The 15,377-nt window shown below is 45.7% G+C and overlaps 1 protein-coding gene across 7 annotated transcripts in view; it reads left to right on the forward strand.

Annotated features, from left to right (window-relative positions):
* The window catches only part of MARF1 (meiosis regulator and mRNA stability factor 1), a 39,810-nt gene that overhangs the window by 21,046 nt on the left and 3,387 nt on the right, over positions 1-15,377 (forward strand). For 6 of the 7 annotated variants that reach the window (XM_069486892.1, XM_069486893.1, XM_069486895.1 and 3 more), the window contains 13 exons: positions 727-963; positions 1,093-1,212; positions 2,203-2,378; positions 3,934-4,154; positions 4,931-5,073; positions 5,594-5,727; positions 7,103-7,305; positions 7,983-8,210; positions 9,708-9,938; positions 11,133-11,345; positions 12,657-12,717; positions 12,806-12,928; positions 14,334-14,504. In XM_069486892.1, coding sequence (XP_069342993.1) covers positions 727-963; positions 1,093-1,212; positions 2,203-2,378; positions 3,934-4,154; positions 4,931-5,073; positions 5,594-5,727; positions 7,103-7,305; positions 7,983-8,210; positions 9,708-9,938; positions 11,133-11,345; positions 12,657-12,717; positions 12,806-12,928; positions 14,334-14,504 — 2,261 coding nt within the window. Of the gene's footprint in view, positions 1-726; positions 964-1,092; positions 1,213-2,202; positions 2,379-3,933; positions 4,155-4,930; positions 5,074-5,593; positions 5,728-7,102; positions 7,306-7,982; positions 8,211-9,707; positions 9,939-11,132; positions 11,346-12,656; positions 12,929-14,333; positions 14,505-15,377 lie in introns of those variants that run through there. The other variant, XM_069486897.1, reaches the window with a different exon arrangement.

A 15,377-nucleotide genomic window follows, 5' to 3' on the forward strand; every position in this document is an offset into this window, starting at 1 on the left:
TGGGGAAGAACCAGTGGACAGGCAGTGGGAAGAGCAGGTTGTGTTTATTGAGCCTATGAGCCAAGCCCTGTCCACACCTAGTCACATTCTGATCTTCACTCCAACTCTGTACAGTAGGTATTGTCATCACCCCATTTTACAGATGGAGAAAGTGAGGCTGAGATGGGCTGTAGAAGTTGAGTAAGGTCTGTACACAGGTTAAAGTTGAGTAAGGGTATGAACTGAAATCTGCCCGTCTCCAGAGCCTGTGCCTTTAAAAAGTTCTGAGTATGAAAGATACAAGTCAGGTGTCCTAGAGGATGTGTGGGCCATGCAGTTGGGCATGGGACGGGGAGGATAACGAAAGGCCTATACTTCTGAGAGGGGAAAGCAGGGGTGCCGAGAGGTAATACAGGGGGCATTGGAAGTGAGGGGGAGCCAGACTGAGAGATCATATCAGATAGCTCTCCATCTCCAACAGTTAGGTGAGCTCACTTACGGAAGCTGGGCAGGGGGTGGGGGTGGCTACCAAACGATACAGTCATTGTAATGGGCATCCTGCTGGAGATAACGCAAAGTACCAAGCATCACTGGTTCAGCAGTGGATGAATTTGTAGTAGAACTATTCTAGTTTTACTTTTGAAGAGACGGAAGACCCATTCCCATTGTAGCCCTTTATGTAAACAGGACAAGCATTTCTGTATGATCAAAGAAAAACATTCTAAGTCAGCGTCTGTCTTCTCTTAGGTTTGGACACAAGTTGAACGTGTCAGATCTATATAAATTAACGGACACAGTTGCAATCCGTGAACAAGGAAATGGACGGCTGGTGTGTCTCCTACCCAGCAGTCAGGCCCGCCAAAGTCCCCTGGGGTCTTCCCAGTCGCACGACGGCTCCTCCACGAATTGCAGCCCAATTATATTTGAAGAGTTGGAATATCACGAGCCTGTCTGCAGACAGCATTGCTCCAATAAGGATTTCAGGTATACCGCCCATTTTCCTTTAGAAACAATCTTTTTGTGTGAGATTGTGGAGCATCTGTTAGAATTACCTAGTGAACATTTTAGCCTCCGGAGGAATGTCAGCCGGCTTTGTTGTTCTCTTTTCTGCAGTGAACATGAATTTGATCCAGACTCTTACAAGATTCCTTTTGTGATTCTTTGTTTGAAGACATTTGCACCTCAGGTTCATAGTCTTCTCCAGACCCATGAGGGCACCGTGCCTTTGTTAAGGTGAGCCGTATCAAAGCCCTTGTTAATGTAACGCCTTAGTTCTCCTTTTTATAGAAAGCCTGTTCTCTTTGCCCATGCCTCTCTCCAAATAAGTACTGTAGAATGCTTCTGCATAACAATGTTTTGGCCAACAACAGACCACGTATAGGATGGTGGTCCAGAAGATTATAATACCGTATTTTTTCCTGTATTTCTGTGTTTAGGTATGTTTAGGTACACAAATACAGTTGCCTCTGGCATTCGGTACAGTAACAGGCTGTGCTGGTTTGAAGCCCAGAAGCAATAGGCTACACTAGATAGCCTACGTGTGTAGTAGACTGTACCATCTAAGTTTGTGTAAGTACATTCTGTGACATTAGCACGTCACCCAGTGATGCATTTCTCAGAACATATCCCCATCATTAAGCAACACATGACTGTATATCTGAAATGGGATCCATTCACTCAGTGTTTCCACAAGAAAGTGTGTTTGTGCTAAATTTTAGAAACAAACATGAATGGCACAGTTTCTTCATAGGGAAGAGATGCATTGTAAGTGCTATAGTAGAAATCTGCACAGGTGCCAAGAGAGTGTACACAGCCTCAAATACTTGTACATTTCAAGACAAGAGAGAGAAAAGTATTCTTCAAAAGTCCTTTTAACCACTCCATGGGCCACAATGGTAGATTTAATTCAAAGGCCAACGCTGGACTGAGTGGCTTTAATGCCCCTGATATGTTAAAGCAGATGAATAAGTGACTTGGAACCCAGTGCCTTATTTTTAAGCCCCCCTTCTGGAAAACTGCCCAGGAAAATACCACTAGAATGCATCAAAAGGCCAGTGCCACAATGGTTGTCTCTGTGGGAACTTAATTTTAACATTCAAACCCAGATCTTAGGCATTTAAACAGAAATTATTAACAGACATGTTACTCTAAAGCCTTCTGTTTAGTGGGGGCGCTTTGCTTTTCCATTATTTTAATTGGACCTTTTTATCTTTCCTACTTCAGCTTTCCAGATTGTTATGCTGCAGAGTTTGGGGATCTGGAAGTAGTGCAGGAAAACCAAGGGGGTGTTCCCTTAGAGCACTTCATCACCTGCGTTCCAGGTGTAAACATTGCCACTGCTCAGAACGGTGTCAAAGTGGTTAAATGGATTCACAACAAGCCCCCACCTCCCAACACAGGTAGGTGTCAGGTATTTAGTCCTCTGGAGTTACTTTCTGTCTACTGTGAGACTGGAGGATGCCATTGGCTTTTATTTTAAAGGGCAGCACTATTTATCAAGTGTGAAAGCACTGTGGGTTTCTCCTTTGATCTTTTAAAAACTCTCTCTAAAATGTTGACTGGTTGGCAGAACTAGACTTTTTGTTTGGTTTGGTTTTTTTGGGGTTTTTTTTTTTTTTTTTTATGAGACAGCATCTTGCTATGTTGCCTAGGGTAGTCTCAAACTCCTAGGCTCATCTGATAACCCTGCTTTAACCTCTAGAGCAGCTGGGCTACAGGTTGCTCTGCGTGCCCTGGTGTCTAGAAGAACAAGATTGTTTGATAAATTATATAAAACCCAAGTTTCACATTTACAGATCTCTTTAGCTACCTAATTTTGTGAAGCTTTTGGTTTGTCAATTGACTGGCCTTTTAAAAATAAAAAGTTTTAAGTATCTGAAGGAAATGTCTCTTCATGTAGATTTACCTTTGAAATTCGTTTTGGTTGGCATTCTGACTTTTATAAATATGAAAACAAATTTAACTTTAAATGTAAGGGATTAGAGAATTTGGACCTAAATTTGGGTGAGTTTCTAAATTAGGGGCATGGCTCTGAGTTGCAAACATCTAACACTGTTACCCATGAACAACACTTGAAATTTTTGCCTTTGTGTATATTATACACACTTCTTTCTCTTTGGCCCATACCACTTCCTCCCCTTCTCTTCCCACCTCCCCCTGCCTTGCAGGAGAAAACTAAGGATAAGCAGGGAACTCTATCTGAGTCAGGTGGCTCTTAGAGGAGACATATTTGAACCCAAGTTTCTTACCAAGCCCCTCCCTCCTTTCCCCTCAGGCTTAGGCTACTTGGGGGCTCATAGATTGTGCTGCTCCCTGCTTTCTCCTGTGCTGTGAGCTCACAAGCCTCTTCTAGCTTTCTGTAAAGGTTTCTATCTGATTATTTATACTTTTTAAATTAAAATGTTTTCCAGGTATGAGCATTCAGAGTAGTGCACAAACCTGTTTCTCACCCAGTTTATTTCATGCACCTTTTATAACATCATTGCTTTCCACGGTGTTCTAGGTAACATTTTCAGCTCCATTAGGGGTTAATTTTGCTCTTTGGGGCTACCCACCTGATGATCATTTATAACCTTGTTTCTGTGGGAAAGTATGTTCCACATAACCAAGTTACAAATGGATCCCTGAAATATCACCAGTTTCTAAACTGGAAACTTGCTGTGTATGTTCACGTCTACTGTAAGTAACACACCAGTGGACTATGCTTTACTTTGGCTAGTTAGCTTCAAAAATTAGTGGGAAAGCATTTGCCAGCCCATAAATAAGTTTGACTAGTTGATTGTCCACTAGTTGAGACCTGGGTATAAAAACTGAGACGTAAAGCAGCTCCTGTGTTTGGTTTCATGTGCTTGCTCCTGACTGAATTCAAGCCTGGGACTGCAAGGTTAGTTGTCTTCCCTTCAGCTGGTGAAATCATGCTTCATGTTTTGTTCATGTTCTTTTTTTTTCCTCTAGACCCTTGGCTTCTGCGTTCTAAAAGTCCTGTAGGTAACCCGCAGCTGATCCAGTTCAGTAGAGAGGTGATTGACTTACTGAAGAGCCAGCCATCTTGTGTCATACCAATTAGTCATTTCATCCCGTCCTACCACCATCATTTTGCAAAGCAGTGCCGAGTATCAGACTATGGATATTCCAAGCTGATTGAATTATTAGAAGCAGTGCCTCATGTGTTACAGGTGAGGAATGCTAAGGGATTTGTTTACAGACAAGAATGGTCCTCCATGACTTTGGCTGCCCCAGCCACAGAAACAGCATAATTAGTCACCTAATTCCTAAGAAATCAATTCTGAGCAAAATGTCCCGTAAAAGCTTTCTTCAAAGTGCAGAAAACACACACAAGATAGCTTCTCAGTTTTTCAGAAAGCTACAAGCTTCCGTCTTAAAGGAGCTCCTTAGAGGACTGAGGAGTATTTTCCCTGTAACCTCTATAGACTGGCCTTCTTCCTCCGAGCACAGTGCTCTCCAGAATTGTTCACGTTACAAGGGAGCCGCTGTGAATATCTGCATAATTGTATGTTGGTGCCCGTGAGAGAGTCAAGGGCTTTCTTATAAATGAGTTGGAGGCTAATTACTGGGCTAGAGTGTAGCATTGGATCCTATGACAACTTTGCCTATTAACTCACAGCGTTATGCTAGCTTCGCGCTTGTAAAAATGGCTTGCAAAACTTCAGCTGTCTTTTAGAGACAAAATTAGTCGTCCAGACTGATAATATGCTTTTCATTTCTATACTCACAACCTTTTGGGAGAAGGTGTGCAGAAGCAAAAAGAAGCCCAGATAGTTGGCAGCTGCTCCTTTTGACAGTAGATAATTCTGTTGATTACGTGCACATGTCATACTTAAAGGGAGTTATTCCCTGAGGCCAACAACAGAAGAGAGAGCCAGTCAGCAGCAAAGACGTCAGTATCTGCCAAGGTCTTTGAGTATAAATAATCAAGGTGTTTGGTTTGCAGATTCTTGGAATGGGCTCCAAACGTTTGCTGACCCTTACCCACAGGGCCCAGGTGAAGCGCTTTACTCAGGATTTACTGAAACTTCTCAAATCCCAGGCCAGTAAGCAGGTCATTGTGAAAGAATTCTCGCAGGCTTATCATTGGTGAGTTGATGAGAAGAATAAAAATGAGAGCAAATATCTTTTTTTTTTTTTTTTTTTGAGACAGGGTCTCACTCTGTTGCCCAGGCTAGAGTGAGTGCCGTGGCGTCAGCCTAGCTCACAGCAACCTCAAACTCCTGAGCTCAAGTGATCCTCCTGTCTCAGCCTCCCGAGTAGCTGGGACTACAGGCATGCACCACCATGCCCGGCTAATTTTTTCTATATATATATTTTTAGCTGTCCATATAATTTCTTTCTATTTTTAGTAGAGATGGGGTCTCGCTCTTGCTCAGGCTGGTCTCGAACTCCTGAGCTCAAACGATCCACCCACCTCGGCCTCCCAGAGTGCTAGGATTACAGGCGTGAGCCACCGCGCCCGGCCGAGAGCAAATATCTTAAAACACTTTTTCTTCTCCCAAATTTTAAAGTTATCTGTTAATAACATCTCTATTAAGCAATAGAAAACTTGTATTTATTTTAGCAATATTTCTCATTCTTTACCCATTTCCATTTTAAAACCTAGGTGTTTCTCAAAGGACTGGGATGTCACTGAATATGGTGTTTGTGAGTTGACTGACATCATATCAGAGATTCCAGACACAACCATCTGCTTGTCCCAACAAGATAATGAAATGGTGATTTGTATCCCCAAAAGAGGTATGTGATTTATATTCACTGGAAGGATGTTGTCTATCTCAGTGGTTATTTTAAAATGGAATGGTATAGGGAATGCGATTTTTCTTCTCTCTCTGTGGTTCCTGAAGGTTCCAGGGGAAGCACAGTTTGCAAACTACTGCCCTGGTACACAATGGACCCCATCTTGTTCAGAGTAGGCAAAGCCACTTGTCAGGAAGAAAAGCACACTAGTTTTTTAGAACTCACTGTAAGGCATAAAAAGGGCATAACCAACACTTTCCTAAAATGCCTCCTTCAGCCTATCAGTGTTATTTAAGCCATAGTTACCCAGTTGAGAATCTATTGCCATGGCGGTTGCTGGTTTCTTCTTTTTAACTCTGAGCTACTTTACTGTGCACACTTGAGAAGGGATGGAAACTCGGATGAATGTTTTGTTTTGTCTTTCAAATTTTAGTAGTTCCAGTTGAGGTCCAGGAGATAGGATAGTTAAAAATAAACATAGGCCAAGCCTGGGGGCTTAGGCCTGTAATCCCAGTACTTTGGGAAGCCGAGGAAGGAATGTTGCTTGAGGCCAGTAGTTGAAGCCCAGCCTTGGCAACGTTCAAGGCCAGGCTGGGCAACATAGTTAGACACCATCTCTACAAAAATTAATTAGGCACAGTGGCATGTGCCTATAGTCCTAGCTACTTGGGATACTGAGCTGGGAGAATTGTTTGAGCCGAGTAGTTTGAGGTTACAGTGAGCTATGATCACACCATTGCATTCTAGCCTGGGCGACAGAGTGAGACCCTGTCTCTAAAAAAATAAATAAAAAATAAATAAAAATGAATCTATATACAGTTGACACTCAAGCAACATGGGTTAGAAGTGTGTGGGTCCACTTACACACGGATCGAAAGTACAGTATCGGAGGTATTTGAGGCTTCGAGTATATGGACGAGCCAACTTTCCGTATCTGTGGGTTCTGCAGGGCCAACAGTGGGACTTGAGTATGTGAGGGTTTTGGTGTCCCGGGGGGTCCTGGAACCAGTCCCCTGTGAACACTGAGGGAAGACTGTAGTGTCAGGTATTCCCACTACTATCAGTGGTTCTTCAGCTGTGCTCCGAGTGAATATTGGTGTCCGTGAAATCATAGGATCCCAGAGCTAAAATCAATAAGCTCAGTCTTTTTCCATTTCTAATTTAAAAGTTAATAGAAACAATAATCTAAGTTTAAGCTTTTTCTCCTCTTTATTTTTGTTCAACTTTTGAAGCTTTAGGTTGTCTGCTTTGCGAAGGCAAAGGTGATCTCTCTTGTGTGCTCTGAATGGCACTTGCTACAGTGTGGGTGTTAAATATGAATGGGTGGAAAAGGATTGTGGTTTATGTGTGTTTGTTTGTTTGTTTGTTTGTAAAGAACGTACCCAGGATGAAATAGAAAGGACAAAACAATTCTCCAAGGATGTTGTGGATTTGCTGCGTCACCAACCACATTTCCGGATGCCCTTTAATAAATTCATTCCCTCTTACCATCATCACTTTGGCCGGCAGTGCAAGCTTGCGTACTATGGGTTTACCAAGCTGCTTGAACTTTTTGAAGCCATACCTGATATTTTACAAGTGAGTGAAGAAATTCTAATTATTGCAGTATTTTTCTGAACAATAGGTGGGAACTTTTTATTTCATTTTCAGGACCTGTTTTCCTGGGAAGTAGGGAGTTATGAAAAAGGATGAAATTCTGAAATATTCTAATCAGAGAATTTATGTTGTTGACCCATTAGTTTTTAGGTAAATGTAGGGTTTTTTTCCTTTTTAAAGAATTATTCTTCAAACGTTTTAGGGTATTTATTGAAATAAGGATCGAGTTTTATTTCTTGAACTGAGTATTCGTACATTAGCTTCGTGCTGCTCACATCCCTTGTGTTGAAGGTGGGGCTGAGTACGTGAGCTGAGGTCAGTGATAAGCTGTTAAGCTGTTGCTAAGTTAAGCCATATTTCTGTTGATTTTATTAATATTACTTTATTACTCCCAAAGTGCTTTTTATTGTGGTAAAATACACACAGCATAGAATTTACCATCTTATTTTTAAGTATACAGTTCAGTAGTGTTAAGTACGTTTACATTGTTCTGCCACCAATCTCCGGAACGTTTTCATCTTGCAAAACTGAAACTCTCTACTCATTAAACACGGACCTGCTTTTTTGTTACTAGTTGTATACGTTTGTATGCCATTTAATTCCGTGAGCAGCCATAACTTGTTCATTCTCCCTTTCTCCCTGCCTGTGTGTTTTCCAAGGTATTGGAATGTGGAGAAGAGAAAATCCTTACTTTGACAGAGGTAGAGCGGTTCAAAGCTCTGGCTGCCCAGTTTGTCAAACTCCTTCGGTCCCAAAAAGATAACTGCCTTATGATGACAGATCTCCTCACAGAATATGCTAAAACGTTTGGTTACACGTTTCGCCTCCAAGACTACGATGTCAGCTCAGTATCAGCTTTGACACAGAAACTCTGCCACGTTGTAAAGGTAAACAGATTTTTTTCACAGAATAAAGCTTGTGGTGGCATCATCCACATTGGGGCATTGGCAGGTGCTTTAGCGTTTCCGTATTTACACCTTGTACTACTAACTGTTGCTTCCCAGCTTGTGTGTGTCGTTAGTACCTTATTAGGTAACAGGAGATGACTTGGGTTCAGGGCGGGATTTTGCCAGATGAGTGCAGGGAAAAGGCAGAGGGACAGAGGATTTTAAAGTATTCACAAGAATGTCAGCGCCAGGGTGGATAAAAGAGGAGAGTGAGAAAGGAGGGCTCTGAGCCGGGAGCAGTGGGAGGCGGCGCTATGAAGCTGGAGGGAGGGATCTCCTCAGATGACTTGGACCCCCACCCCCCGGATTTGTATCTCTTGATGGGTAGAACCCCACTGCAGAGGAAGACATCTGTACAATTCTGTCACCCTGATAAGTGGGGCCGGAGTCAGCCAGCTGCTCTCTTGCCTTGGCTCTGGGCGCGTGTCAGAACCGGGTAGAGACACCCTGGTCTTGGAGTGGCTCTTCAAGTGCCACCCAACTCTCTGTCTCTGAGTATCCAAAGCCCTGAAGAATACCAGCTTTTGTGATCACTCCGCCTTTACCACAGGCAGGAAAACCAGATCAAGGCGCAGACAAGCTGTGCTGGTAAACGTCGGTTTGACGCAGCCGTTGCCTAAGCAGCGTGTGTACTGAAGCTCTGCCTGTGTTAGTGCCAGCAGAGCTGAATTCATAGACTCTTCCCTCTACCCAGGGCCTGCTGGTCTCTGTCACCAAAAGCTTATTCACATGTTGTTTGGTCCCCAGATGATAACCTGTGTCTTTTTCACAAGGTTTCCCTCCTAATGTATTTAATCACTTAAATCCTTTATTGCCTTGGAAATCTGATATAATTGAGGAGTAGACACATACTAGTCAGAAATGAAAATACTAGCTTTTGCTCATAATAACAGACTAGAAAAACGGAGCTGGCCTTGTGGTCAGAGTGGGCCCTCGGCCACCTCCCCTGTCCAGCCTTGAGATGCACGTGGGGTGTCAGGTCTGCCACGTGTGTAGCCCATAGTCTGACCTCCCCACCCACACCCCTCCTTAGAGCACAGCAACCCCTAGTCCACAAGCTTGGGCCAATGGATGTCAGCTGGCCGGTCTATCTCCCTTCCACAGTGGGGAGTAGAAGAATGAATGAGAAATAAAGAGAATAACAGCAGTTTCTTCCCCCATTACTGCTCTAAGGGAGGGGGTGGTTTTGATGGACGTTTCTGGTGATGGACCAGCAGAGAGGGAGAGAACAGTTTCCCCTCCAGTCTCATCTAAAGTATTGGTCTGGTGTCCCAAAGAAGCTGAAAACAAATTCAGTCACTTTATTTCAGTGTAAGAGAAGAAATTAGAGATTTTCCCTCCATTAGTCTCATTAACTAAAATGAACATAGCTGAGTTGGGTATGACCTAGCTTGTCTCGCTTGAGTTCTGAAAGGTTCGAATTCTGGTTTTCCTCAGGTTGCTGATATAGAATCTGGCAAACAGATTCAGCTGATCAACCGAAAGTCTCTGCGATCTCTCACTGCCCAGTTACTGGTCTTGTTGATGTCTTGGGAAGGAACCTCGCATCTTTCTGTTGATGAGCTCAAGAGACATTACGAAACCACCCACAGTACTCCTCTCAACCCCTGTGAATATGGATTCATGACCTTGACCGAACTTCTGAAGAGTCTGCCTTACTTAGTGGAGGTATGTGTGTTAATGGCTCTTTAGAACCATCATGTTGAACACTGTTGACTGGGTGCTTCTGGATTACCTATTGGTCTAGATTAGAGTGTGTAGAGCTGACAGGGACCCTAGAGATCTCCAAGACCATGTGGTCATTTCATAGATGAGCAAACTGAGGCATAGGGCAGGGGAGGAGCCCGCCTGAATGAGTGCCCTGGTCCGCTGACGCTTGGACTGGGGTGCTGTGTCCTGCACCAGGCCAGATTTTGCTGCTGTTACTTCTTTCTGAATTAAATGGTTTATGTGATGGGATCATTGGAATTTACCACTGAAAAAGGCACCAGGACTAAAGGGGTTATCAATTGGGTTTTAACTAACCCTCAAAGAACAGATAACGCCAACTTAAAAAAAAAACTCTAGGCCACAAAAAAAAAAAAAAGGGAAAGCTTAACACTTATTTTTATGAAGCCAAAATAACTTTAATACCAAAAACCTAATATAGCCTCTTAGAAGAAAATGACCCTAGATATTAACAAACTCCAGCAATATAAAGGCAGAGTGATATACACAGTTATCTAACCATGTGATCGATAATTAAATAATTAAAAGCTATCAAATCAACATTTTCTAGACTCTGTTAATGACCTATTCTGTGAACATGAGTTCTAGATAATGTCAATGAGTGGTCCAGAACAAGAGCCCTTCTATGGCCAGCTAAGGTTGGGAAATCTCGCTTCTCTTGGAGATCCCAGTGTATATTAAAGGCTCTGAAAAGGTATATGGGAAAGAAATCTGCTTACTTTCCTACCCTTGATACATAAGGGTTTTGTGTTTATTTCTTACTGCTTTTGTTGAATTTTTGAAGAGTGCTAAGTGTTGTCCAGCATCAGTGTTTCTTGGAAAGCCAGTCTGGGAGATGAGGTCTAACGTCCTCAGTGTGCGCTGTGTGTGCAGCACGCTCTGCCAGGGTTTGCCTCTTTCGTTTGAGACGCAGGTTTCCCAGTTTCGTTCCCTTCTCGCACTAGTTTGCTCAAGGCTGTAGCCGTCTCTTGGAGGAGATACTTGGATGATTCCCTCCTCCTCTTCCTCTGGTTATTGCCCGTTTTTTCAAATCAACTTTGGGCCTTTTCACCCTGAGCAAGAGGCCCTCATTTCTGAGGGGTGCAGGGCCAGTCTGTCGCGAAGTTGCTAATGCTGCCTTTTCCTTTGGACCAGGTTTTCACTAACGATAAGTCAGAAGAATGCGTGAAGCTCACAAGTCTGTATTTGTTTGCAAAGAACGTGCGGTCTTTACTTCATACTTACCACTACCAGCAGATTTTCCTGCATGAATTTTCCGTGGCCTATACCAAGTATGTTGGAGAAACACTGCAACCCAAGACATATGGCTACAGTAGCGTGGAGGAGCTCCTGGGAGCAATCCCACAGGTGGGTGTTTCTCGCAGCTTCTTGGAGAGTAGCCTGCCTGAAGAGCCACAGGCCAGCTCTCTGAACAGCAGCAGAAAATGCTGCCAGGATAATAAAATGGCAGATGTTTTGAACTGATCCTTTCAAAACATATTGTTGGCATAAAGTAAATTACTTTAGTGTTTCTCATTGATTCTGTAGACCTTCATTAAATCCCTACATGCCAGATGAGTACATCCTAGACGCCACCCTCAGAAAGGTGTTGGGTCACGGGGGAGTCAGGACACCTACTGAGCAGGGGACGAGTCAGGGTGGACAGTGTAGCCGCAGCGACGGGCCCTATGCTCAGTGGGCGCACCGAGGAGGGCTGTGGGCAGGCCCTGCTTCCCCGCTGTGGCAGATCCAAGAGCGCAGTTGGCAAGGATGTGCACAGGATGAGCACGTGACGAGGAGGAAAGGGTGATCTAGGCAGCGCAGACGGGGTGAGCGGAGGCAAGGCGGCGAGAAGTAGCGTGGGTGTCCGGGGCATTGGCCGTGCTAGAGCCTAGCAGGGAGGTGGGAGCCGGTGATGAAGGGCTGTGCTCCTCTAGGGGAGCAGCGAGGCTCTGCAGTGAGAGCTCGAGCCCCGGGTTTGCATTTGGAAAGCATCGCGGTGGCCGCTGTCGGTGGTGGAGCTGAGAGCGCCAGGAGTGGAGGGGAGGCCACGGCAGAGGTCTGACTTAGTGTGATTTGGAGGTTTTGCGCCCGAGGGAAAGTGGTAGAATAGAGGACATAGGAAGGGCACAAGTGAGGAACACTTGGAAGCTAACATCAAGGACTTGGCGACAGAGTGCATCGGGGAGCCCTGGGAGCCCAGGACTACCCTGTCACTTGGCTGCAGAGGGGAGCGCGGCACCGCTGGGCAGAGGACTGTGTCCTAGGATTATGATCGTGAGCTTAGTGTAAGGGGTCTGGGAGATGGCTCTTAATTCTTTTAGGTTGTGTTTAGTTTCTGGAAAAAATGGCAACCACTGTCATGTGAGAACTATCTTAATTTATATACCAAAACTGGTGTCTGAAGATGGTCTTTTTGAGAGTCATAAAGAATATTTCTGAAACCGTGTCTCATGATTCTTCGACTACTCAGCCTATTATAAGGGGCATGTTTCTGTCAGCTGCTTCTGTTGCTTTAAAAGCTACAGAAAGAGTGTAGAAACAATGTTCTTGGCATTAACTTAGTTTCTGAATTCTAGTCTGTTTAAGGCAGGCACAGGAGGTCACGCTCTTCCTGAATGTTAGGGCTTGTGTCCCCACCTTTTCCACTGCTTAACCAGTAGTATGTCTTGTGTGCAGGTGGTCTGGATAAAAGGACATGGTCATAAGAGAATTGTAGTGTTAAAAAATGACATGAAAAGTAAGTAAGCACCCATCCTCTCTCCCCTTAAAAAAATCATGGTCCTCTCACTGACTTTTCTCTCTGACGGCTGCTCTTTGTCTCCTAGGTCGTCTGAGTTCACTCGGTCTTTCCCCTGCCAGTCACGAGAACTGGCCCTCGGATAGCGAGCGCATCCTGGAGGTGCCTGAACCCACAGCCTCGGCACTCCAGCTCGGAGCAGGTAGCAATGGTAAGAGAGGAAAAGCAAACAAGCCGAAGCATGTGCCATCCTGGGAGAAACGGCTCGAGCTGGGACGCGTGGAGGAGAGAAGGACAGCAGGGCGTTCACTCATTGACGCTAAACATTCATACATTTTCCTAAGCAGTGTTGGGATTCAGTTAGGAACAGCTGGCTGCGTTTGATAGCATCGCGTGGCTGGCTGGCTAAGGTCCTTGGAGGATAGTGGCAACCCCCTAATGATCCTATTATCCCAGTTCAGATGCTAGAGAAAAAAATGGTTCTGACACTTGTTAAAATGGTCATTCAAGACTCTTGCTGTAGAAGAGAGAGCGCTCGCCCCCCCAACACAGGGACGAGTGGGGATTCACATCCAAGGGGCAGAGGGAGGGGTCAGTGGGTGGGAAATGACTGAGGAGCCATCCAGGGCGGGGGCATTCGTGCTGACCTGGCCTGACAGGACTCGGCTAACGGCAGGCCACGGGCTTCGATAGCAAGGGTGGGGTGAGGAATTCTAGCAGGTTCAGAGTGATCAGATACCAAGCGGGGGGATTCTCGGTAAGACTAGACTCGGCAGCACAGGACAGACGGGCGGCCAAGGTCAGGGCCTAGTGTGGAGGAGGGCTCAGGGGAGCCGGGCTGACTCTGGTCAAGGCGTCTTTGTCACAGGACGTCCCTAGGGAAGACTTGATGATAATGCATTAACATTACTGACAGTTACATTTGAGCCACACAGACTTTATGTCAGACTATCTCTGTAGTAGACAGAGATCAACCATCTTGAATTTTATAGCCGTTTTAACTTTACTAAAGGACTTTTGAATAAATTGCTATGTGTGACAGTTTTATCATCCTACCACTCTGCAAGATAGAAGTGTTACCATATCCTGTGCTTATAGGATAACTCAGTTATGCATTTTACGTTTGCAAAGCCCCTTACTGTAAATCTTGTCCTTACGCCGTCCCCACAGCCTTCAGCAGGGGGGCCTCCATTCCGCAGCTGGGCAGCTAGACTTCCTGGAGGTGAATAGCTTACACAGTCACTCACCCAGGAAGTGATGGAGCCAGGACCCAAACCTTCTAATTCTGAGCTTCTGCTTGTTGATAACTACTTTACACCCCTTCTCCGGGCCGTTTCCTCTCTATGGAAGCCAATTGCAGAACCCTTTTTCTCAGCTGGGGGCTTTTCTGGGATTGGTGTTCCTTAGAACACAAATCTTCAGGAGATACTGGTTTGTGGCATTTCATTTACCAAGAATCTTTCCATCAATGGCTTCCCCCCCCCCAACCTTGAGTACTTCCTAACGTTTTTAATCGTTAGGGCGTAGAAAGAAAACCTAGGGCCCAGACTCGGTGTTTGCACTCGCGGCAGACGCTGTAGAGCTCGTGTAGAGTCATGGCTGCCTTCTCTGTCCAGGGCCCAGTCAGACGGAGCAGGAGCTTCTCCGCCTGACCAGTGACTCCCCCGTCGACCTCTTGTGTGCGCCCGTCCCCTCGTGCTTGCCGTCCCCTCAGCTGAGACCAGACCCTGTCATCCTCCAATCTGCCGATCTCATTCAGTTTGAGGAACACCCTCAAGAACCTTCTGGTAGGTGACACTATGTTCTTATGGGGATTTTTTTTGTGTGGGCTTAAAAAGTAAAGCCCTGATGCCAGTATGTTAAATGTTTGATGGAGGTAGGGAGAAAATATACCTTTTCAGGTGTAAAAATACCTGTGCTGATTATTCAGGACCTTTCCTGCCGGGGTTCCTGCAAAATTGCATTCACAGCTGCGGGTGCCTGGGGAGCATCAGGCAGGGGTAGCACGGGGTCTGGGGGCGCTGCCGGGCTGTGGAAGGGCTTGCAGAGGGTGTGAAGGGCCTCCCGGCCTTGTCAAAGGTTAGGCTGCTCTGCTGCACACATCACCGCTGGCTGGGGCCAGCGGGTCCTGGGCTTTATGAAAGGACTGGTGCAGGGAGGTGTCTGCGGCTGGAGCCCTGCACTCTGCCCAGTGATCTGAGATCAGAGAGGCCCAGCTGACCACGAGAGTCCCAACTTAGTGCCAACGTTGCCGACCCTGTGTTTGGGGCTGACGTCACAGTTCTGCGTTGGGCCCCTGCTCCTCTCCCACTCCACAAGTGAGGTGACTAAGCCGTGCCCCAGGCTACTGGGCTGGGAAGTGGAAGAGCTGGGATTTGAACCCAGGGTCTCTTGTCTTTCTGCGGGGTCACCTAGCTTCCTTAGAGGAGGGGCCACCTGCCCTGTAAGGGTCCTTCCCTGCTCCTCGCCATCTGTTGTGACCCGGCTCCTCCCACCGCTGGTTAGTGTGTTCAGGAGATCACCAGGACCAGCCCGTGGGCTGCTGGCTGGCTTTGCACCGCGCATAGTCATCTTAGGCAGGCAGCGCTGGGCGCTGCTGCCCAGTGAAGGAACCGAGGCTGTTCACCTGGCAAACAGGAGGTGGGGGAAATATAACTGCC

Source organism: Eulemur rufifrons, chromosome 14, assembly GCF_041146395.1.
Source record: "Eulemur rufifrons isolate Redbay chromosome 14, OSU_ERuf_1, whole genome shotgun sequence".
NCBI lineage: Eukaryota > Metazoa > Chordata > Mammalia > Primates > Lemuridae > Eulemur > Eulemur rufifrons.